The 27223-nt window shown below is 32.5% G+C and overlaps 3 protein-coding genes across 3 annotated transcripts; 2 read left to right on the top strand and 1 right to left on the bottom strand.

Moving 5' to 3' along the window:
- The first annotated feature begins 4072 nt into the window (after nucleotides 1-4072).
- LOC112507598 (respiratory burst oxidase homolog protein E) lies at nucleotides 4073-10238 on the top strand. The gene is made up of 14 exons (XM_025112245.1): nucleotides 4073-4625; nucleotides 4708-4867; nucleotides 5804-5852; nucleotides 6312-6425; nucleotides 6510-6932; nucleotides 7341-7724; nucleotides 7843-7938; nucleotides 8315-8430; nucleotides 8690-8860; nucleotides 8951-9110; nucleotides 9204-9395; nucleotides 9490-9618; nucleotides 9709-9787; nucleotides 10129-10238. The coding sequence occupies exons 1-14, from the start codon at nucleotides 4073-4075 to the stop codon at nucleotides 10236-10238; spliced, it is 2736 nt and encodes a 911-aa protein (XP_024968013.1).
- Nucleotides 10239-13838: 3600 nt separating this feature from the next.
- On the top strand, nucleotides 13839-14607 carry LOC112507942 (pectinesterase inhibitor 3). The gene has a single exon (XM_025112699.1). It carries the CDS (start codon nucleotides 13864-13866, stop codon nucleotides 14413-14415), a length of 552 nt encoding a protein of 183 aa, XP_024968467.1. The 5' UTR covers nucleotides 13839-13863; the 3' UTR covers nucleotides 14416-14607.
- A 93-nt stretch (nucleotides 14608-14700) lies between these two features.
- Nucleotides 14701-20025, bottom strand: LOC112504330 (3-oxoacyl-[acyl-carrier-protein] synthase II, chloroplastic-like). Its single transcript, XM_025108263.1, has 12 exons — nucleotides 19825-20025; nucleotides 19498-19701; nucleotides 19299-19412; nucleotides 19113-19208; nucleotides 18971-19016; nucleotides 18820-18899; nucleotides 15790-15858; nucleotides 15619-15703; nucleotides 15389-15543; nucleotides 15232-15312; nucleotides 14930-14989; nucleotides 14701-14847 (listed from the first exon to the last, which is right to left on the bottom strand). The coding sequence occupies exons 1-12, from the start codon at nucleotides 20023-20025 to the stop codon at nucleotides 14731-14733; spliced, it is 1308 nt and encodes a 435-aa protein (XP_024964031.1). The 3' UTR covers nucleotides 14701-14730.
- Nucleotides 20026-27223: the final 7198 nt, after the last annotated feature.

The raw sequence follows: 27223 nt of genomic DNA, 5'->3' as shown, positions 1-27223 counted from the left end.
ATTAATAAACAGTACTTTACGCATAAAAAGTAGTTTTTAAGAGTTTTTGTCAAATGCTTTATAATATAGTATAGATTTTTTTTAAATAATTTAATTTAAGTTTAATAATGAAATAATTTATTTTTGGTTTAATAATATAATATTTTATAAATATAATAATTAAGTATTCTGTTAGAACTTAAATGATTATCTTAATTATATTTTAAATTTTTTATGTTTAAAATGAGATGTTTATCCTGTATTTGATTGTGTTTATCCGCAGTTAGTTACACGAATTCAGATATGAAGCTTTAATAAGTTGTTCCTACGCACAATTTACTTGTAATCTTGAGTTTTAAATAATATKCATTAATAAACAGTACTTTACGCATGAAAAGTGGTTTTTAAGAGTTTTTGTCAAATGATTTATAATATAGAATATTTTTTTATATATAATTTAATTTAAGTTTAATAATAAAACAATTTATTTTTGGTTTAATATTATAAATTTTATAAAGATAATAATTAAGAATTCTGTTATAATTTAATGATTATACTAATTATATTTTAGATTTTTTATATTTAAAATGAGATGTTTATTCTGTATTTGATTGTATTTATCTACAGTTAGTTATACGAATTCAGATATGAAATAAAATTGGATAGGGATAAACGGGTTTAAGAGTTTTAGCCAAATACTTTATAAGATAGTATAGATATTAATAAATATATAATTTTTTATGTAATTTAATAAAAATAATATAATTTTGGGCAGCTTGATTCAGCGTAAATCACACTTCTAGAGAAGTACAAATGCACAATAATTTTTATAGTGAGTACAGTCCGACATGTACTCCACAAACAAAATGGTTTCTAAATTATTATTTTAAATGATTAAGTTTTTAAACTATTTTTTAAAATGAAAAACCAATTAAATTTTCTTATTTTGATTGATTAAGTTTTTTAAATAAAAAAAATATATTAAACTCTCTCATTTTGAATGATCAAGTATCTGACCATAAAAACAAAATAGAAAAAGTCTATAATTACAACAAATTTAGCGTAATTGTTTTGTTAAAATGTATACGACCGTTTTAATATAACATTTAATTAAATGATTTTTAAACTTATAATATCAACAATATGAGTCGGGTTCTGGTGAAAATGAAAGTTGTAGTGCAAAGGGTGATAATGGATCTCAACAATCAGATCAATCATAATTTGAATTCAACACAAATGTAATGCACCGAGATGCACCAAATCAATTTATATGATAAATGCAATTCATGGGGTTGTTGAGATTAAAAACGATCAAAGGTCCAGATTCTTAATAATATATGTAAGTTATACAATAGCATGATGTAATAAATTAATGTATAAAAAATAAAGTTTTATTATAAATACTTATAACTTATTTGAAGAATATTGGTAGGTCTTCTAGAAGGAAAAATATATTGTGTTTTTTTTAAATAACTTATTTTAAAGTTTAAATCTTAAAATCATCAATTATTGAGCATCATATTAAGGCCATAAATCACTTGACTTTGATTTGCAACATTTAACTTATTTAATAATACATACCAGCACTGTTGGATTTCAGTAAGAATGAAAGTTATGGTAAAAAATGTAAGAAAGTATCTTCATATTTGGATCAATCATAATTGAAGAGTTCCACTAAATCAACACTAATGAGAAACATCGGAACAATTTATTTCTAAAGGCAATTCATGGGTTGGTTTGTATTTAAAGATGATCAAGGGTCTAAATCCTTTCTTATAGTTCTCATCTTAACTAATATTCTCACACGGTTCTTCATCTATGCATATATACATATATGTATGTAGAGTCGGTTTCAAACGATAAGAGTACCTATTTAAGAGAATAAAAAAACAGTCGAATCACATGTGATATTACACTAACATAACGTACAAAATCACACGTGATTCACGCGACTTTGCCCTGTGACCTGAAAATGCGGCCAAAGTCGTCCGTACACCTCTTTTCTTACCTTCATTGTAAAATTACATGTGATTTTGCACGTAATTTTTAGCTGTTTTTGTATTCTTTTAAATAGTTAGCATTCTCGTTTGATTTTCCTGTATGTATGTATGTATGTATGTATGTTATGTTATGTATGTATGTATGTATAAGGTATAAAAGAAGAAATGTGGATTAAAATCAATTGTTATTTAAATATTATATTTTAGAAAAAAACCGTTAAGCAAGAGGTTATGTGTTAAACCATGGACCATCCATAAACAAAATGATTAATAATTAATTAAGTGAAAGCTCATTACCAACTCCTTTCTAACATTTTTAAAATTAAATACATCAATAAATTTGTTATATAACATCCTTAATTTCCTTTCWATTTTATATCTTAATTACCTTCTATAAACAACTACGTATATATATAAAGAAGGTTTACTTTGCAAACCACGTTATTTGTACAAATCGTACAAACCTCATTCAATCAATCATAATTTTTCATTTTGTTTATTTTTTGTAATTATGAGAGATTAATTAATTATTTTTATTGTGCAAAGTGTTAATTATGGATATGAACATATTCATTATTTTAATTTTAGAGAAATACATGGAACAATTTCATTAAGTATTATATGAAACAATTTCATCAAAAAGGTATTATATGAAACAATTTCACAAGATTAAACAATTTCATGAAAAAATTTCATAAGATTAAACAATGAAATCGACGGATGAGGATGGTTTGCACGGTTTGTACGGTTTGTACAACTTGGGTGGTTTGCATTTGATTGCTCATATATATATATATATATATATCACTCCAATAATCATGGTATTTGATTTTTTTTTATCATGAAATACATGTGTATATATAGATGTAGATTCAAACGAGAATAACAACAGAAAATCAGAACACAAAAATGATTCAATCACATGTGATTTTTCATTAACGCGGGTCAACATATAAGTGTACGGACGCCGTGGCCCGCGGCTTCATGTCGCGATTAAAATCACACGAATCACAATGTGATTTTAGTGTTAAATCACATGTGATTTGACCATTTTATTATTCTCTTGTTCGGTTACTGCTCTCGTACGAACCTAACCAATATATGTGTATATGTGTTTACATTGGGGGGACATTTTTTTGAGAACCTATAAAATTGTGATAACTTTGAGAATTAATGGGTCATCACCTAACACTAAGTTTTAAAATATTGATCAACATATATTTATTTTACAATAAAAACTCGATCTTAGTGATAATTTCGATTGCTTCTAGAAGAAAGGAATCAAAGAAAACACCAACCATGTATATATATATATATATATGTATGTATATGTATATGTATATGTATATAATATAATGGTGATTAAGTAAAGAGTAGAAGTGAAGTCGTGAGATGGAAGAAGGGATGAGTGGGAGACACGACTCCAGCTCCAGCCCATGGAAAACCAAACAAATCAGAATCAATTAATGTTCGCTACCAAATTACCATTTTTTCATATTTTATTAATTAATATCTCTACTACTTACGTAAACCCACCATGCATACATCTTCATTTTACAGCTCATCATCAGTAATTTCAATACCATAAATATTCATCATTCCTATTATCATCTTATCTTATGTGAACACAAGATACACACTCTAATATTTACAAATGATATTTACTGTAATATCTAGATATACATATAAAATACATAATATGATACCTTGTATAAAGCAATGAAAATAACGAACTGTATTCGGTTGGTTTAGCGGTGCGGGTGATTACGAGACAAGGGTAGAAAGAGAAATAAAGAGATAGTTGAGGGACTGGAATTGTTAGATGAAGGGAAGAAAATAGAATTGGAAATATGGAAAGGGTGGATGTATAGTTTATAATGGCAAGGTAGGAGTAGGAAAAGATGGAGGGTTAAAGAAACAAGACTCAACTACTCTCCATAGACAAACGTTGAATTCGTGTGCTACCATCGGTTGAGAGGTGTTTGTTTCACAGACCCTTTTTTCAACCCAACCTGTTGCTTTGATTTTGATACCTATTTGATGCAAATTCACGCTTAAACACGTATGTTACCACTCGATTTCAAGCCACAATCATGGCTTCTGATTCTCCGGCCAGTAGCAGTTCCGACGGAAGATCGAATTACAGCCGAATGTTGGTTGAGGATTCCAATGACGTTTACGGAATTGGAGGAGCAATGCTCCCTATATTCCTCAATGATCTCCAACGCAACAATGATAAGGATTTAGTGGAAGTCACGTTGGAGTTGGAAGATGATTCGATTATCCTGTGTAGCGTCACTCCCACCGCTAACAATCCGCATCCTCCTCCAATTTCACAATCGCCAACCGCCGTCACCTCCCGCCTTCGTCGGAAATTTTCGTGGTTGACATCGTCTTCCTCACGAGCGTCTTCTACGGATGTCAGTGTGGACCATGCGATCACATCTCGAGATGCTAGGAAATTGAAAGCTAAGTTAATTCGGACCAAATCTAGCGCTCAACGAGCGCTAGGAGGTCTGAGGTTTATCAGCAAAACCACAAACGCATCCGACGTTAACGAGCTGTGGAAAAACGTTGAATCGAGGTTCCTGTGTCTAGCTAGGGATGACGGCCTCCTAGCTCGAGAAGATTTCGCCGAATGCATAGGTGATCGTCAGAATTTATCATCAACCATTTCACCTAAAACAATTCGTCCCATTCCTCCTTTTTCAGTTTGCGATTTTTGCAGGAATGGCGGATTCAAAGGAGTTTGCGTTGGGAGTGTTCGACGCATTGGCGAGAAGAAGACAACAGAAATTGGGGAAGATCACGAAAGCAGAGCTTTACGACTTTTGGTTACAGATTTCAGACCAGAGTTTCGATGCTCGTCTGCAGATCTTCTTTGACATGTATGCCTCCATTTCCCTCCATGGATATCACCTTAAAATCTTGAAAACGCTGTCATTAATCTGATAAGTCTTCCCCCCAAATGGTTAAAGTTGCAAAACTCTGATTCTTGGTAGGCAAGGAGAGCAGAACTAATAGTCAATAGTTTGCTGACATCTTTGTGTTCAAAGGGTCCTCTGAGCTTGTAAAATGACTATTCAACCCTTAAGTTACAACTACACTATCGACACTTCTTTCTTCCACCATTTTTTGAGTTTGTATGACGTTTTCTTTTATTTTTCATTACTTTGGTCGCAAGATCATTAATAATATAGTGATATTATCAGATCCAATCATGGACAGAAACCATAAGAACCAATTTCATAGAAGCAGGATTAGTTTATGGTTCAAGGGGTGATTCCAGAATCTTAAAAATGAATTCTTGATTTCAAGGGGTAATTTCGTCTTTCTACATACTATATAACCAGACTGGAATGTAATCATCGGTTCCCTTCTATATAATACTAATAAATATGGCCGCCGGGTCTAGAAAAGAAGTGCTATAACGTGGACAACAGAAGATTGCTTAATCAAATCAATTATTTTCAACTTCTTGTTTAAAGTTCAATTAAAAAACAAAGGTTGCTTAATGGCTTAACTGATAAATTCAAACCTATTAAGCGAAAACCAAACATGAGCAGCATTAGGCTTGGCTTATTAGTGATCATTGCAAACTATCATCCTACTGTAAGTAAATCTTGAATGAGATGAATCACCAAAAAGTGCATATATGAAGCATATTCTTGAACTTCATTGATAATGAAGTTGACCAATTTGTGATGTTTCTTTATTGTTAAGCAAGTTTTAATCTTTATCCATATTTGAGCAAATTCACTCCGACCCTTTGACAACTGAGCTACACGCCCAAGGGCTAATCTTTATCTATATTATAAATCCAGGGCGGACAGCAACGAAGATGGAAGGATCACAAGAAATGAGATACAGGAGGTACTTATTTGGAGGGTTTATTTCCTAGTTGAGCTCAAATTCCAAGTATATTGCATAGTTATATGTAATTTGGAGTTGTTCTATGCAGCCGATCTTCATATTTTGAGTTACACATTTGCCAGAAGATTTGTTTTGTTTTGTTGTTATCGAACGACAATTAGGGCCTGTTTACTTATAGCTTAATGTTCTGCATGGCTTATTCTTTCAGCCATACAAGAATGTTTCTTTATGGCTTAATCGTTAAGCCATTAAGCCTAAATGGCTAAATGGAATAAGCTAGGACCCCTCAATTGTCCCCAATAAGCCACCTCAAACAAATTAATACCAGAAATAATCTAGCTCCCCCTTAGCCTCCCTCAAAACTTAATCCATACAGGGCTTAATAGACTAGAAATCTCTGTTGAACTATTTCTGATCAAACTTTCCTTTAACATGTATTTGTTTGATATATGTTTGCAGCTGCTAGTGCTTAGTGCTGCTGCAAACAGATTGTCGAAGTTGAAAGAACAAGCAGAGGAATACGCTTCTTTAATTATGGAAGAACTAGACCCGGAAAATCTTGGCTATATTGAGGTAAAATGGCTTAAAAACATTCTTAAAAAGGCATAAATCGTCAAAATTTATATTCTTGCCATTTTATAAGAGTTTTGGTTGCAGTTATGGCAGTTGGAAACGCTTCTACTACAAAGGGAAGTCTACATGAACTACAGTAGGCCTTTGAGCATTGCTAGCGGAGGATGGAGCCAGAATTTGAATTCATTGAAGCGTACCAGTGTCGTCCACAGGCTAAGTCATATTGTCAGGTATGCCATGATAGAGAACTGGCAAAGGACTTGGATCTTAATGGTGTGGATAGTGGCCATGGCCTGTCTCTTTACATGGAAATTTAAGCAATATAGAAACAAGGCGGCGTTTCAGGTGATGGGTTATTGCTTGACCACTGCTAAAGGGGCAGCGGAGACCCTCAAGCTCAATATGGCTCTTGTACTTTTACCCGTTTGTCGAAACATGCTAACATTCCTAAGGTCTACACAAGCCAGACTGTTCATCCCTTTTGATGACAATATCAACTTTCATAAGGTGAGGACCCCTTAAATGTTACACCATGAAAGATCTGAATATCCTAATAGATTGGACTTATGTTTATAAAACCAAATAAGTGTTTGTCATGTGTGAGGTGTTATAATAAGTTGATAGTATGCCCACGTCATAACAAGTTCTTTTAAGGAACTTTTTGAAATAAGAGGTCCTATAAAAAATATGTTCATAGCACACTTCTCAAAAGTGTACTATAAAATATCACTTTATTTCAAAAGTAACCTGAAAACTTATTAGAATGCCAAAATATGTCCTTAACATTATATTGTAACACCTTTACATAGATCATCATAGGACATTTATACATATTTGGCATCCCATGAAGTAGATTTATTTGTATGGTCTAATTTTTTACATGCCCTGAATTTGACAGATCCATTTGTACTGCAGATCATTGCTTTTGCTATAGCCATTGGAATCCTCCTGCATGTTGGGAACCATATGATCTGTGATTTCCCGCGGCTGGTGAACTCCTCGGCAGAAAGTTTTGCTCTCATAGCATCGGATTTCCATAATAAAAAGCCTACCTACAAGGATTTGGTATTTGGGGTTGAAGGCGTGACCGGAATATCTATGCTGATAATGATGGCCTTCGCCTTCACACTAGCTTCACGATATTTCAGAAAGAATCTGTTGAAGCTGCCATCACCATTCAATCGATTGACGGGCTTTAATGCATTTTGGTTTTCACATCACCTTTTCGGTTTGGTGTACATACTGCTTTTGATTCATGGATCTTTCCTGTTCTTGGTCCACAGATGGACTCAGAAAACGGTAAGTTTGTTTGCTTTCTTGTTGCAGGAGAACAGTTGCAATATAATTTCACCTCAAATTTCATTAGAAGACCAAATTTATAGTTACTTCACTAAGCATATATGCTCCAATTTCCCAGACATGGATGTACATCTCGGTTCCACTCTTAATATATGCTGCGGAGAGGAGTCTGAGAACAGGACGATCAGAACATTACTCGGCTAAAATCATAAAGGTGAGCAGTAGCTTATACTAATATGGTTCAAAGTTGGAGTGTGGCTCAGTTGTCAAAGGGGGTGGAGTGACTTTGCCTAAATACAAGACAGGTTCAATCCCAGGGATCTCATTAGCCTCAGCCGTTGACTGAGCCAAAAATTGACTGCCCGTTGGGTTAGCAGGAAATCAAATTTTGCCCAAATATGGTTCAAAGTAGCCAACATAACTAGATACTATATGTTGGAGTCCTACATCAACTAGACACAGACCATCAAACTTACCTCCACCTCCACCTATATATATATATATATATATATGTATATGTATATATAGGAACTCCCCTGTCTCTATAAGGACTCTTTTAATGCAATCTGTATGGATGTTGTTGCTTTCAGGTTTCAAACCTACCAGGAGATGTATTCAGCATAATCATGTCTAAGCCAAATGGATTTAAATACAGGAGTGGGCAGTATATATTTCTGCAATGCCCTTCAATCTCTCCATTTGAATGGTGAACATTATATTTGCCAGCATTTGATCCATTATAGGCCATTTAAATGAGAACCTGTGAATCAACTATTCATGTTTTATTCTTGATGAATGTTATGATAGATAATCTTCATGAGAATTATTCATAATGAATATACATTTGTGAATAATACAAGAAATAGTTGGTTCTTAGATTCTCAAAATATTCATGATTCTCATTTGAACTTTCTTCTATTATTAACGCTTGTGCTTATTATATGTTACCTTTTGATAATTTTCAGGCACCCTTTTTCGATTACTTCATCACCAGGAGATGATTACCTCAGTGTTCACATCCGAACGGTCGGTGACTGGACACAAGAACTGAAGCAAGTTCTAACCGATGATAATGGTTCTCCATGCACGATTGGCCGAGCAAAATTCAGGCATCTCCGGGATGTGGATTCAAAAGGGTAATTAAGTAATTATCTTAAATTAAGAAACTAAATGTCTTTTTAACTTTATGCAAGATGAAAACTAAACTAAAGAAATACATAATGCAGTTTACCCAGGCTACTGTTGGATGGACCTTATGGTGCTCCAGCTCAAGACTACAGGAACTATGATGTGTTACTTCTTGTGGGGTTAGGAATTGGAGCTACTCCTTTTATAAGCATTCTTAGAGATCTGTTACACACCAATCGAGCGGTGGAAGACCATACGGTGCAGCACAAGTCATCAAGCTTTTGTTTTTTTTGTTTTTATGACCATATATCTGGCCCATTTTATGATGTCTTTTGTGCCAATGGTGCTTAGGATTCAAACACAGAGACCAGTGTATCAGGGGATAGCCTCACGAGTCTAGCGTCTTCGAGTATGGCATCATCGAGCGATAAGAAGAAATCGAAAAGAGCCAAAAGTGCAAATTTTTACTGGGTGACTAGAGAACCTGGCTCCTTCGAATGGTTCAAAGGAGTAATGAATGAAGTGGCTGAAATGGATCATAAAGTAAGATAGATATCGTGATCTAGATAAGTGCGAATAAACGAAATCTAGCAATTTGAGCGTGTTGGTGATTTCGGTTGTGATGACTTTGAAACAGGGTCAGATCGAGATGCATAATTATCTTACGAGTGTTTACGAGGAGGGGGATGCAAGATCGACACTGATCACTATGGTTCAAGCACTTAGCCATGCCAAACATGGGGTTGACATCTTGTCTGGCACCAGAGTATGATAGAGTCTTATATCTGCTAGACTTTTAACTTTCCTACTTTAATATATCTCGGAACTTTAAATGGATTTTGTTTGTTTGTTGCAGGTAAGGACACATTTTGCAAGGCCAAATTGGAGAGAGGTGTTCAGTAAAGTAGCATCAAAACATCCCTATGCCACAGTAGGTAAATATAAAATCACCACTCAATCAAGAGAAATGTAGAAACTTTTAAGAGCGTAAGTAATTTGCATAAAAATTGGCTAAAATGATAATTCGATGTCAAAAGTGGTTAAAAATGAAATTTAGTTGAAAAGATCGACTATTTTGGTCAATTTTCCTGCTTTTAGGTGTGGCTATCCACTCCTAATATCAGACGTAGGTCAAATCATACATTAAAAATGTAAAAAGTAAGTTTTGATGTTGATGTGTGTGAGGAGAAAATTAGTAGGCATGATGCAGTTAGCAATATATAGAGGTGAATTTAGCCTACCCCAACTTTAGTTAAAACATTGGTGAATTTTGCAGGAGTGTTCTATTGCGGGATGCCAGTTTTAGCAAAGGAACTGAAGAAATTGTCGTACGAGATCAGCCAGAAGACGTCAACACGGTTCGAGTTCCATAAGGAGTATTTCTGAATATATATATATATATATAGTCAAGTTAAAACGAGAAGGTGGTCAATTTGCGAGAAGACGAAAAGTTTCAATATCATATATGATTAAACACATATTGCATGGACAATACAAAGGTACTTAATCATATATGATTAAACACATATTGCATTGACAATACAGAGATGCTTAATCATATATGATATTGAAATTTTTTGCTTTCTCTCAAATTAGTTAGCTTCTCGCATGATCCTTCCTATATATAAAAAAGTTACAAAGGATGATACAAGTAAGAGAGGAAGAATGTAAATGTGTACACTATAGTATACTACAGCCAGCTAGTATAGTTCAATCTGTATAATGAGAGGAATTGCAATTAAGAATTTGAAAATCATGACTCATTCATAATCTTTCTATGTTTCTTTTATATTTATGATTAAAAATGCTATAAATAGAAAGAGTTAAAATTCATTCGTCTTATATGAAACATGTGAACTTGTATGCTGATCTGATCATATGCCATCATTTAATGTGCATTATCGAAAGTTCATCCAAGACAAGGAAACATGAAGATGTTGGGATTGGTGCAATCGTACGACTTGATAATAATTGAATAATCTATCGATATGAAATTTTTTTGAATTTCCAAATAAATTCAAATTCAAATATTCACATATCCTAAATAAATATACAATCATTTTTAGTTGATGAAATTTATATATGGTTATTCATAAATAAATATATACAATTAAATCATAAAATTTTGGTTAAGGAATCGATGGGGGCTTGCACAAGCGGTGGAGTATGTGGGCTTGGCCCGCGTCTTGACAAGGCTGTTGCCCCTCCTGTTTTATAAATTTAAAATAGTTTAGATTTTTTTTATTAACCTGAATGTTTAACCCGTAATACGAAACGACTAATTTCAGGGTAGCCACCCGCGAAACACTGCATATGAACCTCTGTGGTCATAAGGGGATTAGTCGGAGTAGGGTAAATGCATTTATGGCACCTCACTTGGTTTTTTTTTTAGCTTATTGTAGAAAATAGTTTATAAGTTAGTTTACTGAAATGCTATTTAAAATAGATTTTTGTGTACTTACATATATGCTAGTAAATTAATTCCTAAAAATAATTAATATAATTTATTAGTAATGAAATATATATTTGAACAAATAAATGTTGCAGTTATTTGTAGATAAATTGCTAAATAGGAATAGCAGCTTGTCTTCACAGAATAAACGGGACGTTGGGATGAGGGACCATTTATAAAACAACCTGCAAACCACGAGGGTTTATTGTCATAAATAAAGTTCAAGGGCAAGAACCAAGAAAACCTTTAAATCAGATGGACCAAATATATAATTATCATTGCATAGGTAGGAAGAAATGAAAATTTCATAAGTCAAGGGACCTGTTTTGGCAATAGTCCAAAGTTAGATTTTGCCTAGGTTTTGATAACCAGGAACAAACTCCTGTTTTCATCGCCGGCCGAATAGACCCAAAACTTGCGTTCAGCTCATCAAAAAAATTGCCTATAAATATAATCTACACACGTTCCTAAAAATGCTCAAAATGGATTCTGAAGATCGTGAGAGTTGAGCAAGAAATCGGAGTTTGACGTGGAGTTTCCGTTCGAGTTTGGCCGGAAATTATAAGGTAAAAAATCGATTTTAGGCTTGGCGTTTTTCATATGATATTTATTAGAACTCGATTTCGAGACGGTTGGTTGATTATTAATCGAGTTTAGAGAAACTCGAAGACCACTGTCCTCGAACCACCATTAATGGTGATTCGAACGAGTATCCACGGATCTCAAACTAGGTTGTTTTGCTCCGATCTGTAAACAGTATCGAGAGAAACTTGCATAAAATAGACACATGAATGTTTTTTGTATAAAAGAGCATCAAAACCGTGTCGATTTGGATTAGTTTTGAAATCGGGTCACAATCTGAGTTGTGGGTCCAAGTACGGAAGAAGGAGATGACCGGTTTCTGGTCATGTGCATTATCGGACCTCCAAGTTTTGATATATACATTTTGGCCCCTGTTTTTTAAAATATTTTTATTTAAATCCATGCAATATTTTACAAAGATAGTCCAGCAAGTTTCGGTTTTGAAAAAATTACATTTTAACCCCTGGAAAACGATACTTTTGATTAAATTACCCCAAAACACTTTTTGTTTAAAGTTGTTTATCATATTTTAGCCTGGAATTTCCAACTTCAACCGTATTTAAGAAGTTTGTTACATTTCGGTCCAAATAATTTTGGAGGATTAAAATTTAGCTTTTATTTTCGAAACCAGTATTTGTTTTGTGTTCTGTTGGGGTGCATTTAGGATCCAAGCAACTGTTTATTTTATATCTTTTCTATATTTTGATTAATTGATGTAATTTATTAAATTATAATAAAATAACTAAAATTTATAACACTATATATCATTTGAAAGTTTTTGTCAAGACGATTAAAATGAAACMAAAATATGAAGTTCATTAATCTCCAACTTTTATTTTATATATTATTTTTTATTATTAATATTTAATAAATTACATAAATTTACCAAATATATAAAACATATGAAAACAATATTTTAAGGACATAAAAAGAAAATTTTTAAGAGAATTAAATATGATAAATAAAATTTAAAAATTAAAAGAAATGTAAAGAGGGAGGTATTTGATGGTTTAAAAAATAATTAAGTTTATTACGAAGGTATATTGGTAAAATACATCATGTTCCACATTTTCCCATAGAGTGAGGGTGAAACATGTTTTATCCCACTCTATTCCACATAAATCATGAAACGATGATCCATGTTATTCTGTTATGTCATGTCCTCTTCAGTAGAGTAAATGCACCTTTGAGGGTGTGATGGGCGATTTTGACTAACAGGACCTGTAAGTTGTCCCTAGGTGTCATATATGTATCTGATTGTGGATGCATTTGGGGTTCTGAATCCAATGGTATGCAATTAATAATTTTTTAAAGATTTTGGTTTGAATAAATAAAGTGTCTTAAATGAATTTCTATATATAGCTAAATGTGTCCTTATATACCGATTTTTCTAATCACATACATTAACAATTATGGCGCGCTTAGCCACTAAATTGTTGCATTCGATATGTTTTGATGTACTAAAATCTTACGCATCAAAATAAATTATAGTGTTGACTCTTATTGGTAAGCACTTGCCGAATAAGCATTTGGGTACCCGTTTAACTAGATCAGGTTCTGACAACATCCCCACTGGTAATTGGCCAACAAATGTGGGTGGTCATTTAAAAGAAGTGAAGTGCCAGCCTCTCGTTTTGCTGTCCTTTCTTCCTATACCAGATTTATCCATTTATACTTTCATCAATCAAGATTATGTATTTCTAACTTCTTTCAATCAGTAGACTCGGGGGGTTCAGTCATCTGCATACATAAAGACACAAACTTTAAGCTTTTTAAGCCATTTTTTATTGTTTTTAAGTGTGATAAACAGGGCTAGTTGGTTTTTAATTAAATTGACAATGTGGTTGTGAGATTGGGTTCAGCCCATCACACTTTCTGTCACATTAAGTGATAGCCTTTTTAGACTCCTGTTAAGTTGCTTCTCACCTACTGATACTCTACTACCACTTCGAATTCACACTTTGCCTCACTTCCTCCATGGCTATCTTCTTCTTCTTCTTCTTCTCCATTCTTGCTCTCTTTGCTTCACCTACTGTCCTGGCCTCACCGTCGTCCCCAGATCTAGTCAGTTCCTCCTGCCAACACGCCACCTTCCCCAAAGTCTGCCTCCACACCCTCTCTTTGTAYGGTGGAAAAGTCACCACCCCAAGGGAGTTGGCTCAGGCCGCCATTAAAGTCAGCATCTCTCGAGCTTCCAAGGCCTCCGACTATCTTTCCAGCCTGCAAAAGGAAGCCAACAAGAGGGAGAGAGGAGCAGTGAAGGACTGCGCCGGTCAGATGTCGGAGTCGGTGGAGGAGCTGAGGAAGACGCTCGGAGAACTCAAGGAGCTCAGGAGAGGAACGTTCAGGTGGCAGATGAGCAATGCTGAGACATGGGTCAGCGCAGCATTGACCAATGAAGACACGTGTCTTGATGGGTTCAAAGAGATCGATGGGAGGGTGAGATCCGACGTCAAAAGAAAAGTCACAAATGTTGCCAAAGTCACCAGTAATGCTCTATATCTCATCAATCGCCTCGATCATCCCTGACCCCTTTCTATTTTCCTTCATTTCTCCATCATCATTGTTATTTCATCATCAAACTAAACCAATCAATATCATGCTATATATATATATATATTACATGCTTGTTATATCTATATCTATATAGCTAATGATGGGGGTATAGTAGTTTAGGTGTGGATATATGATTCTGATAAGATGGATCCATCATCCGTGTGTGTTTTAAGTTAATTATGTAATTGATCTTTCTATTTCTTCTTAATCAAATAAAGAATGTACTTATTGATAAAGACTTTGATAAAGTATGATATAATCGATAAAGTTTGATGCTTTCTGCACCATCTACCGAAAAGGTGCAAATAATATCGTTGAGTTGTGACCCCCAAACCCAAAAGAATTCGACATCGCCACTTTGACATCCAGTCTTTCTTTCTTTTGCCCCACCAGCACATTCATGTCCTGTTTCATATTTAACACCATTTTAGTAGCTTCAGTACAGYACAAGCTAAACCATGTGCAAGAAACCCATAAGAATTCGTACCACATCTTTGTCTGGATTGTCAAGATTCATATTTGGGTGTACCCAACCTGTCTGTATCGCCTACATAAACACGCCAAAACTTTAGTCAAAACCGATGGTTCAAGGAAAGCAAAACCACAAATTACCTCGTTGCAGGGTCGTGCCTGAGGATTTACCAATGAAAGATATGGAAACCGGCCGACAAAAGTTTTGGGGTCCAATTATACATGGTTTAGCCTTTAGCTCAGTTATATGTATCTAGCAATCTATAGTCTTGGTAGAGGCCTCCAAAAAAACTGGAACGACCTGTTTCATTGCAATACCTGTATGGTTGCAATGGCTTCCACCGCACCCGCTGCTCCTAGAAGGTGACCGATCATTGATTTTGTAGAATTCACCTTCAACTGAAAACATCAAACTTCATAAATGCAAGTAATTATCTTTCATAAGAACATGAAACCGTATCGAGTTAGTGATCACCTCTTGGTTCTTGCCAAAACAATGAACAATGGCTTGGAATTCTTTGATGTCCCCAGCTGGTGTTGATGTAGCATGTGCATTTATGTAGTTCACATCTTCCCTGGTCACCCCTGATTGAGATAAGGCCTTCTCCATGCATAATATGGCCCCGGTACCTAATAATGGCCCGAGCTCGTCAAGTTCCATCACACATGATTTACTGTATAGGATCGAACAAGCATCATGTTTACCTTCGGGGTGAGGTTTTGTSGGATGATAAGCATCCGAAGTGAAGCTTCCACCCAAAACTTCCGCGTAGATGTTAGCGCCTCTTTTCTGTACACTCGTAGGATATATGTAAATATTGGATCGAAAATGGAGTCATCCATTTTTGTATCTTCAATGGAAAAATCTGTARATACCTTAGCATGCTCGAGTTCTTCCAACAACAGAACTCCGGCACCTTCTCCCATAACGAATCCGTCACGTCCCTGATCAAGTGATACCGATGAATTTCATCATCATGAAAAGGAACTTCAACAATGTCGACTCCCACATGTCTTAGACACGAACCATCTATGAAAGATTTAAGTTTAMATGACCAAATAATCGTGTGTCCTATGCAAAAGTGTTACAATGAGTTGATAAGATGTTTTTCAGCATTCTAACGAGTTTTTACAACACTTTTGATATAAATTATCGTAGATGAAGCACCGTGTGAGAATAGGAGTTAAGATGAGAAGGGATTTGGACTATGAGTGGCAATGGGTCAGGTTCGGGTTCAACCCATTGTAACACTTTTTATTAAATCTCACCCAACCCAACCCAACCCAACCCAACCCATTTTATTAAATGAGTTGAGATTTTTCAATCTAACCCAACCTGTTACCTAAATGATTTGACCTGTTTACGATTTTCTTAACCCAACTTGTTAAATAAAGTGGTGAACCTGGTTGACCCAATTAATTTTAAGATTTTAAATAAGAAAAAGGATCGGACCATTTAATTTTTTTTGAAGAAAACACAAACCCAACCACAAATACAAACAAATTGTTCAAAGTTTGAGTAAAACACAACTACAACAAATATGTTGTTCAAAAAAATTGGAAAATTTTAAATTTTAAGTAATTCAACTTCCACTTTCACCACTAGAGACAAATGTCTGATGGAGACTCGGAGAGCCTATTGAGTCACTAATGTTGGACACCTGGACTGAGAGAAAACTGAGAGGGAGGCAATTAGACGAATTCTAGAGGGAGAGAGAGCCGAGAGGAAGAAAAACGTTGCATGGAGAGAGAGTCGAGAGGAAGAAAAACGCTGTACAGAGAGAGAGAGAGAGCCGAGATCGAGAGGGCGAGAGGCGGACAACAGACTTGAAGAGTTGGATTGGACTTTGGAGGCGACAATGGAGTAATGGACAAAAGGGTTTTCTTAGGGTTTCATGATAATTAAGAGTAATGGAGGCTGATTGGAATTTKGACTAGATATAATATTAAGAATAAAATAAATGGGTTGAAAACATGTTGAAGACAGATCGAAAAATTCAACCCAACCCATTTATTTAAGGGCAAAATGCACAAAATAACAATCTACTTTCATAAATTTCTTTATTATAGCATTGTACTYCCAGGTTTTTTTATTACAGCAATGTACTTTCAAACTATTTTTTATTAGAATATTATACTTTGAAAAATTTACCCATTATAGCATTGGGTAACCTTTTGATTTAAATTTATCTATTATATCAGGTTTCCATGCCACCTCCACCTCATTGTCCACGTAGACTGTCCACATGTACTATAGTGATGTGACTTTTGTATTACAACATTATACTTTCAAAATTATTTTATTATAGCATCTACTAGTTCTTATTAAACAATGTACTTTTAATTTTAATGTTTAGATATTTTACATGTTATTTAAAAAATATATTAAATGAATTAATATACCAATATTAATAAAAATAGTAGAAGACAACTTATCTCGCTAATATTTTTAAAAAAAATGTGTTTTTTGAAAAAAGAAAATAAGAATTGTTCCCTTTTTACCAAAAAAATATTATCTTTTAAAAAATATATTATATTTGTTTAAAAACTTTTACTTAACGTATAAATATATTAAATTAATTAGATTTTTTTGAATTATTTATTAATATAATAATATTAAAAAATTGTAGAACACAATTTATTTCGTTAACATTTTAGAGAGAACTTTAAAAGATATGTATTTTTTTGAACAACATAAAATCAGAAGTGTTACATTTTTTACAAACAAAATATATATCGAAAATAATGTAGCATATTTATTTAATAAATATTTAATCTAAAATATTTAATTTGCATGCTAAAAAAAAGTCAAAAAAATTAAATGTTTTTTTAAATCATAACAATGAAAAATGAAAATCACTAATAATAATTTGAAATATGTTTTTATTTTTATTTTAATTAAGTCGTCAAAATGATATGTCATCCACATCACCTCATTAAAGCCACACAAGCAAAAAAAATCAAGGGGTTAACCGGTTTAAAAGGTAACAGGTTACCCATTGTCTTAATGGGTAGATTTTTTAAAGTGCGATGTCTTAATAAAAAATAATTTGAAAGTACATTGCTGTAATAAGGAAAAACAAAAGTAGAATGCTATAATAAATTTTTTTATTAAAGTTGATTGCTATTTCATGCATTTAACCCTTTATTTAAATGAGTTACACGAGTTGATCCATTTATTTAAATAAGTTGAAAATCTCAACCCCAACTTGCTAATTTTGGGTTGGGTTAGCAGGGTCATTTTTTGCCACCCCTAATTTGGACCCTTGATCTCTTTTAATTAGTGTTGATCTAATGGTTCAGATTAATCCCCAAAATAAACCATGGATTAGCTCAGAAAAGTATTTTCAATTAATCTTTAATAAGGATTAATCCAAGGTGGAGATCYCTTCTTACTTTTCTCACGATAACTACTATTCTTACCGGAAACCAACTCAAATATCCTATTAGTATTTTGATATAACATTATTTGAAAAATTGTCTTATTAACAAGTGTTTTGAGAAAAGATGCATTTATATGACATTTTTTTTTCTGTATCCTATAAAAAAAAACTAACCGGACATTTCAAAAAGTGTCATAAAAACTTGTTAGAACGTCAAATAACATTCTAACAACATATTGTAACACATTTACATATGACACAGAATTGTTTGACAGTATAAATTTAAGTCTTATAAAGTAGTCCATTATAATATTCATACATATTTGGTATCCTATAAAACCAATTATGTTGTAGTACCTTATGTCTCTATAAAAAAAACATTTAAAAAATTCAAAGAACGTTTCCACATCTTTTAACACGACCATATAGGTACTCGACACACTATTTCGCCTCCGTTTGAGGAGGCATGTTGGAGACACGAGCCATCAAAACCTGTATATATAAAGTAAGGTGAAACGTATACCGAATCCCATGGGCGYGAAGCCTTGGTAGGATCGTCGTTCCTCTCGCTTAGAGCTCTGCACGCTACAAAACCCGCAACTCCTGCTCAAATGGTTGTCAAAGAACCGTTACCATCTTCATCTTCGAGGTTCAATCGTATTCATAAGCCATACCTAGTGGTAATATAGGAGCTTCCGAGCCACCACAAAGCATCATATCCTGTTATATATTAAGCCTCTCAACACAATTAAAATCAAGAAAACAAGGCTTTCACAGCTGAATGGATAAGCCATGAAGACGAAGGTACGTACTCACCGCATCGCCATCGATGATGTGATTTGTGGCATTTAAGATACAAAAATTGCTGGTGGCACAAGCTGTAGATATGGAATAAGTCGGACCCATCCAACCCTGAAGCAAAATATGAAAGTAAGCAGTTTTTTWACTTACGGACGTCCGTGGGTTTCAATTCCATGTCAAATATCATAGAATTGATCTCACCAGATCCATGGCTAGCAATGATGATCCAATATTAGTAAATGTAGAGGGTACACAGAAAGGATTCAACTTCTTATACGATATCGTGTACATRGTCTCTACAGAATCACTGAAAATCTACAATACGAAACAAAGCAACGAACTAAAATTAGAAACTGTTTCCGTCTCTTTCGATTTTCATTTTCATAGTATCGACTAATACCTTCATACCACCCAAACCGGATCCGATCAGAACTCCGCATCTGGACTTATCCATCTCCTCCATTTGACTTGCGGTTAAGCCACCATCGGCCAGTGCTTTCTTGCCGACGGCTAGTATGTAGAGCGTGAACTTGTCGAGCCTCTTGGAGAGCTTTGGTGCGACAAATCCATCGGGCGAGAAAGTTTTTATTTCAGCAGCTATTCTCTGTAGTTCAAACTCGTTATGCATGCGTCAATACCAAAACAAACACAGTATATCCAACCTGGAGGTGGGGTCAGGATTGAGATATAAAAAAAAAAAACATAAGATCAATGATCAATGACTTACAGTTGGATAGTTGGAACAATCAAAGCCTTCAATTTCACTAATTCCACTGACACCTTCAAGTAGATTATTGTAATATTCATCCGGATTCCGACCAATTGGGGTCTCGACACCCATCCCTGTCACGACCACCCGTCTTCGRTTTGGTGGATGGCTCGGTTTCCTTGCAGATTCGGTTGATGGTTTCGACGACACGACAACCATCTCTTCACCTAAAGTTTGGTTTAGAAACCAAAGTTATATATACATATCCTCCAACAAAATCGTCAAAATATGTCTAAGCATCTATTTGTTATGGGACTCACAACTTATTTGATTTAGCTATATATAACTATCATGGTAGTGGCTTATCGGCTTATTCAACAAGCTTCCACCAATTATTTTTATTAGTAGATTCAGACAAGCAGAAAGTAAGTACCAGAATGGGAAGAAAGACGGTGGCAGGTGCGATGAAAAAGGAAAGGTGGAGCAGGAAGAAAGCAAGAAGAGGAAGGTGGAAAGCCATTGAATGTTGAGGTTGAAGAATTAAAAAGGGAGATGGGGTTGGCGATCATAGAAGCAGAAGCAGAAGCAGAAGGTGGTGCCATTGATCATAAGTATATACATACAGGAAACTGTATATATATATATGATTAAAGAGACTGAATTGATTAAGACGAGGATGGCGATGGATAGATGCCAAAGTTTAGGTTGGAAGAAGTACGTAGGTGTCGTAATGAAGAGGTAGTCTGTTTACATAGATACATACATAAAGCATGGAGGCTTCATTTCTAATTAAAGAAGGTGGTCTGTTTACATAGATGCGGCTGAAGTCTTTCTGCATCAACGCCACGTGACTTCACTCAAACCAAACACAATCATTAATTACCTTTATATATACATACAATAAAGGGTTGGGTTTGCATGATACCATTTTTTTACTCTTAAAACTTCACAACAAAACACTGTGAATGTAAAAAAAAAACCGATAATTCACAGCAAAAACACTATGCAGGTTACCTTTACAACATCTTGCTGTGAAATTTCAAGTGTAAAAAAGTGGTCTCACGGATTTTACGAAAACATGTTGATCTCACATGATCCCAAATCTCTTTATATATATATATATATATATATATATATATATAAATAAATAAAGGATTTCGAAAGAGAATTATGTAAAAGTATTGTTTATCTCTTAATAGTTCCATTAAGAAGCAACATCTGAGTCGTTAAGAGGTAAATCTTATTTTGCAAAAAAAAGGTTTGTCTCTTAATGGTTCTAAAATCATCTGAATGATTTTGTATCATAGGCCTCTCTTGACCATTCGGCGCCCTAATTTCATTGTAAACAGATACCAAACAATTATATTTCATTTTGCACTATATCATGAACGCCTCTTAATCATTCTGACCACTTAATCATTCTGTATCAAATCATTCAGCAACTGTCAAACAGTCCCTTAAGTGAACAAGAGAGAACCTCTATTATCAATATGTTTTTTAGTTTAAAATCACATTTATTAATATTCTTTTCTTCTCTTATTTTTATGTAAGAATAAATTATTCATATATAAATTATTAGTATGTTCAAGAAAAATCAAATTAAAGATGYATATTGTGAATACACATTCACATATGAAGATGTATAAGAACCGGTTCTAAAAAGACTAGCTTAATTAAGCCTTGACCAGTCATTCGACAAATATTTAGGACCAAATCACGACCACCGATCCTAACCGCTCCTTAMTTCATTTTATTTCTTTCTTGAGTGTTCTTTGTATATTTAATTTGATTTTTATTTTTATTTTTTGTGGTTTTAAATGTTTTTCACTGCTTTTAACTTTCTTTAAGTGATCAGAATAAACAACGTTTCGATATAAAACATCTGATCTTTGTTTTAGTAAACTATCGACATCATTTTTGTTGCATATGGAGATATATATGTTCAAAGTATATTATGCATTAATTTCACTATCGATGACAACAAATTATTGTTTTGATATTTTTTAGAATTTTTGGTCATAGTATATAATTTGGGTAAAATTAAGCAGTGGGCCTCAATTGGTTTGTTTTTTGGGCTTTGATCGGGCTTTTTCCGTAAACCTTTATGTATTCCTTTGACCAATGATTCACATATGAATTATTTGTTTTTACGTTCTCAATATTTTCGTCTTTCTTATTTAAACTTTCATGTGTGTGTGTGTGTATATATATATATATATATATATATAAATTTGGAATCACGTGAGACCAACTTGTTTTCGTGAGACATGCAAGACGACTTTTTTAAACTTGAAACTTTACAACAAGACATTGTGAAAGTAATCTTCATAGTGTTTTTGCTGTGAAAGTTTGGTTTTTTTTTTTTTTTACTTTCACAGTGTTTTGCTATGAATGTTCGATTTTTTTTATCTTTATAGTGTTTTGCTGTGAAGTTTCAAGTGTAAGAAAATGGTCTTATGGGTATCAAAAAACAGGCTGTTTCGGTGAGAATGGTAAGAACACAAACTTTCAACTATGTATATTCACACATCTTCATCTACTTTCATTTACCTCTGGACACACGCTTGTATCACCATGACCAAAAGTCCGAAACGTTAATAAGTTTATACATGTGAAGGTTTCRAAAAACATGTTAAGGTGGTTGAAAAATGTGAAATGAAATAAAGACGAAAGTCCCTAGTTTTTTATGATCCATCAGATCTATACAGAATTCATCCCAATGCTTATCATAACTGTAATATATATATATATATATATATATATATAAGAGATTCATACGAGAACAATACTTAAATAAGAGAATAAGAAGAATATTAATTCGAAATATAGATTACATTCGGGGGTCGTTAAAATCATCAAAAGAAAAATATCTAGTAACTCCACAAATACGTTCAACCCTTTGGAGCCCCACCGCTAAGAGAACATAACATACATGTCATTTGAGAAAAAATGTTAGGCTTAACGTCTAGTGAGACCAAACAATTATTAAATAAAAGTATAAAACTTTAAAACAAAAAACATAGTCTTAATCAAGTCGATTGTACATTTTAACTCATACTCACCCTTGAAAGGGCATAAATCATCCAGATATGAAGGGGTAACCGTAACGGAACACAAGAGTAAACCATGGTTCAATGTTATATAAGCAATCATCATTAACAAATGACCAATCATTAAAACCAACCTCCTTCCGATCTTATAGTTTAATAAATTGACAAGCTCAACTAAGGAGCCGTTTATCAAACGCTTACCCGATTAAGCGTTTACCAAGTTACATCACCTCACCGGATGAATCTGGTAAGAACCAAAAATCTTACCTGGTAAGAGCGATATATAAGGACCAAGAGTCTTATCCGGTAAGTGAGGGCTACGACTCTTACCACGATAAACGCTTACCCAGGTAATATTATTCTATACGATGTCGTTTTATTGGACCAAAATCTTATCTAATAAGTAAATAATAATATTAAATTTTACCGATAAACACTTACCGAATAAATGTTTAGTAAACAACCTTAAATTAAGTTTGTTGCATGTTAAGACTCAATGTCTTCAAATACGCATTTTCGTGTGGTGGTCAATGAAGGCGCGGTAAGCCATGAGAGTGTGAAACTGTGAATTGGTTGAGTGGTGAAACCATTAAAAAATTATGTTAATTGTTTTAAATATTAATTAAAAAACAATTAATACTACGTTTTATTAATTATATATATATATATATATATATATATAAAATAAGTGGAATATGACGTCATACAAATACTCATGGTTGACCACCAACCTTTTCTTCATAGTTTGGGGGTCAACCTCTCACTTTCTCAATCTCACTTAATTATCATATATTCATAAAACCTTATTAACTTATTTATTAAATTACTCTTCTCTCACATATTTTTCATATGTAATTTCACTCTATCTATAATTTTTTTCAAACGGTGACATCATTTGACTAAAAAAATGACACTATCACGATTTGAACTTATGTCAAGTGTGAAATAAAAACCTTGCAGACCAACTCTATCAAATAAAASTTGTTCTCATTGTAATTTCAAATACACACAGTGGCACACAACAGATTAATACGGTTGTATCTTTTACCCTTCGATAGAGGAATAATAGTGACGATATAAAAAGCTTATATGTCACATTCACAAACATTGTTATTAACATGAAATATAACTTGTGAGAGTTATGACATGATACTCCGGTCTATATTGGTATGCCATGTCTAATACGTAACGCATCGAATGGCGACCAGACACCGGTGGAAGTTGGAAAAAAGAAACTCGTTATTTTATAACGGTTATATTTTTGTATCGAAATAGACTTTGTGGATCCCGCAACCAGTCATCAAAAAGGTTTTGATGACATGTACGACTTCAATTTTGACGTTTAGTTCATCAACTTATAACTCTCCGTAAATTATCAACGATTCGTTATATATTTATAATTTTATGTATTTTTTTCAGTCTAATTGTTGTTACTTAGAGCATCTATAACGATTATGTAATACTACTAAAATAGAGTATAAAAAATCAGAAATTATATAAGATTACGTACGACTCCAACAGCTACTTCATTTTAAGGGGGTGTTTGGGATTGCTTATAAAAACAACTTATTGACTTATTCCGGTGTGGCACCAATAATAAGTACTTTTGAGTGTTTAACTAAACAACTTATACCGGTGCCAAACCGGTAATAAGGAGTTTTTGAAGAAGTTAAACCCTTCTGACTTATAATAAATGGATAAGTGCTTTTGTTGAAAAACATAAGTTGTTTCAAATAAACAATCCCAAACACCCCCTAAGTTTTAAAGATTTCTCCAAATTGAGAGATTTCAACATTCGTTCTTATTTTCTATATTTTATTATACACTTTAGTTTAGTTGTTGAAACCAAAAAGACTGCAATCTTTAAAATACCTACTTTATCATACCTGTCAAATTTACTTTACACTTCTCACTAGGGGTGCTCAAAAATCCGATCAACCTGATTAACCCAAACCAACCTAACRCGAAATAACTTTACCCGAAACAATCCGATGTCTAATCGAGTTGTAAAATTTTCAAACTGTAGGTATTGAGTTACTATTATTTGAAACCAACCCAACCCGATGAACTCAATATTCTTTTATTTTTTTGGATTTAATATATAATTGTTGAGTTTATATTAATATATACATCAGACAATTACATTATCACGTACGTTCTTCGTATATACATATTTTCAATCTATTTTTCATCTCTATATAACTCATTCATATATATGTTTAGTAACTGTGAACACACATATATATATATATATATATATATATAAATTGAGAAAATTAATTGAATTGATATACTTAAGAAGTATTGATAAGTTGTATCAAATGGTTGATGATGGAAAAGAAATTATAAGTAGAGAATTAACATATTCAACGTTAGAAGAATATTTTAATATACCAAAGTATCAACCCGACCAATCCATACGTTTTGGGTTGGGTTGCACTTTGGTTTGGATTGGATTGAGTTAAGATTTTTCACATTACAAACATTAAATTGAGTTGTTCAAATGTCTTCAATCCAATCAACCCAATCCATGATTACCCTTATTTCTCACATGTATCATCTTATGTAATATGTAGTACATAAGTTTATGTTCTTGAAACTTTTAAGTTTGTGAATACTTTCTACTTGAAGAAAAAGATAACATTAATAAATAATTTAATATTATATTTAAAAAATTCGAATATATATATATATATATATATCTATATCTATACTATATTATAAAGTATTTGACAAAAACTCTTAAAAACCATTTTTTATGCGTAAAGTACTGTTTAGTAATGCATATTACTTAAAACTTAATATTACAAGTAGATTTTGCGTAAGTACAACTTATTAAAGCTCTGTATTTGAATTCGTGTAACTAACTGCAGATAAATATAATCAAATAGGGAATGAACATCTCATTTTAAAATATAAAAAATATAAAATATAGTTAGAATAATTATCGTTTTCCAACAAAATAAATAATTATTATCTTTATAAAATTTATATTATTAAACCAAAAATAAATTATTTCATTATTAAACTTAAATTAAGTTATAATAATAAAAAATAAATTAAAGAAATTACATAAAAATAAGAATTTTTAAATAGTTGATTTGATATTAACATTGATATTTTTTTCAAATTTTTATGATATCTTCAAATTTATATTTTATTTAAAAATAAAATCATTATTGTTTTCTTAAAAACACATAATCTATACTATATTATAAAACATTTGACAAAAACTCTTAAAAACTACTTTTTATACGTAAATTATTGTTTATTAACATATGTTACTTAAAAGTTAAAACTCAAKATTGCAAGTAGATTGTTCGTAAGTACGACTTATTAAAGCTCCATATCTGAATTCGTGTAACTAAATGCAGATAAACATAATCAAATATAAGATAAACGTCTCATTTTAAATATAAAAAATCTAAAATATAATTAGGATAATCATTGAGTCTAACAGAATACTTAATTATTATCTTTATAAAATTTATAATATTAAACCAAAAATACAAAAACTCTTAAAAACCATTTTTTATGCATGAAATACTGTATCTCGATGCATATTACTTAAAATTCAAGATTACAAGTAAATTATGTATAAGTACAACTTATTAAAGCTCCATGTTTGAATTCGTGTAACTAACTGCGGATAAACATAATCAAATAGAGGATAAATATCTCATTTTAAAATATAAAAAATCTAAAATATAATTAAGATAATTATCGAGTTCTAACAGAATCATTATTTTTATAAAAAATTTATTGTCAAGTCAAAAATAAATTACTCCACTATTTGACCTAAATTAAAATATAATAAAAAATGAATTAAATAAATTATATAAAAACAAAACTTTTAAATAGTTAATTTGATATTAATATCGATATATTTTAAAAAAAATTATGATGTCTTCAAATTTATTTTTATTTAAAAGTAAAAAACATTATCTTTCTCAAAACTACATAAACCGTGTTATATCAACAAAGACAAAAAATAAAACAAAATATTCAAATCGAAATGTGTCTCGATGCATTGTACGAGTATCCTTCTACTATTTTATTCAAAAATTAAATCATTATTGATTGCTTAAAAACACATAAAATCGTATTATAATATCGACATAGTCAAATAATAAAATAGAATATTAAAATCGAGATGTGTTTCACTGCATTGTACGAGTACTCGTCTAATGTGTGTGTGTGTGTGTATATATATATATATATATATACTAGAAGCGTACTCGGGCAATGCAGCGAGATACATCGTGATTTTAATATTTTATTTTATTTTTTATCTCAGTCGATGTTATAATATGGCTTTATGTGATTTTGAAATTCCTCAGTTTTTTTTGTGTAATTTTTTTATTCAA

The sequence above is a fragment of the Cynara cardunculus genome, assembly GCF_001531365.2.
Source record: "Cynara cardunculus var. scolymus isolate 2C chromosome LG 2, CcrdV1, whole genome shotgun sequence".
In the NCBI taxonomy this organism is placed as follows: Eukaryota; Viridiplantae; Streptophyta; class Magnoliopsida; order Asterales; family Asteraceae; genus Cynara; species Cynara cardunculus.
The sequence above is the reverse complement of the archived record's forward strand: the minus strand, read 5'-3'. Positions and strand labels throughout refer to the sequence as shown.

Bases quoted from the DNA above. Each gene is read 5' to 3' on its own strand.
- LOC112507598 (XM_025112245.1), top strand. From the start codon at position 4,073: ATGGCTTCTGATTCTCCGGCCAGTAGCAGTTCCGACGGAAGATCGAAT. The intron at 4,868-5,803 runs GTATGCCTCCAT...TTATAAATCCAG, and splicing joins CTGCAGATCTTCTTTGACAT to GGCGGACAGCAACGAAGATG. The intron at 9,788-10,128 runs GTAAATATAAAA...TGAATTTTGCAG, and splicing joins ACATCCCTATGCCACAGTAG to GAGTGTTCTATTGCGGGATG.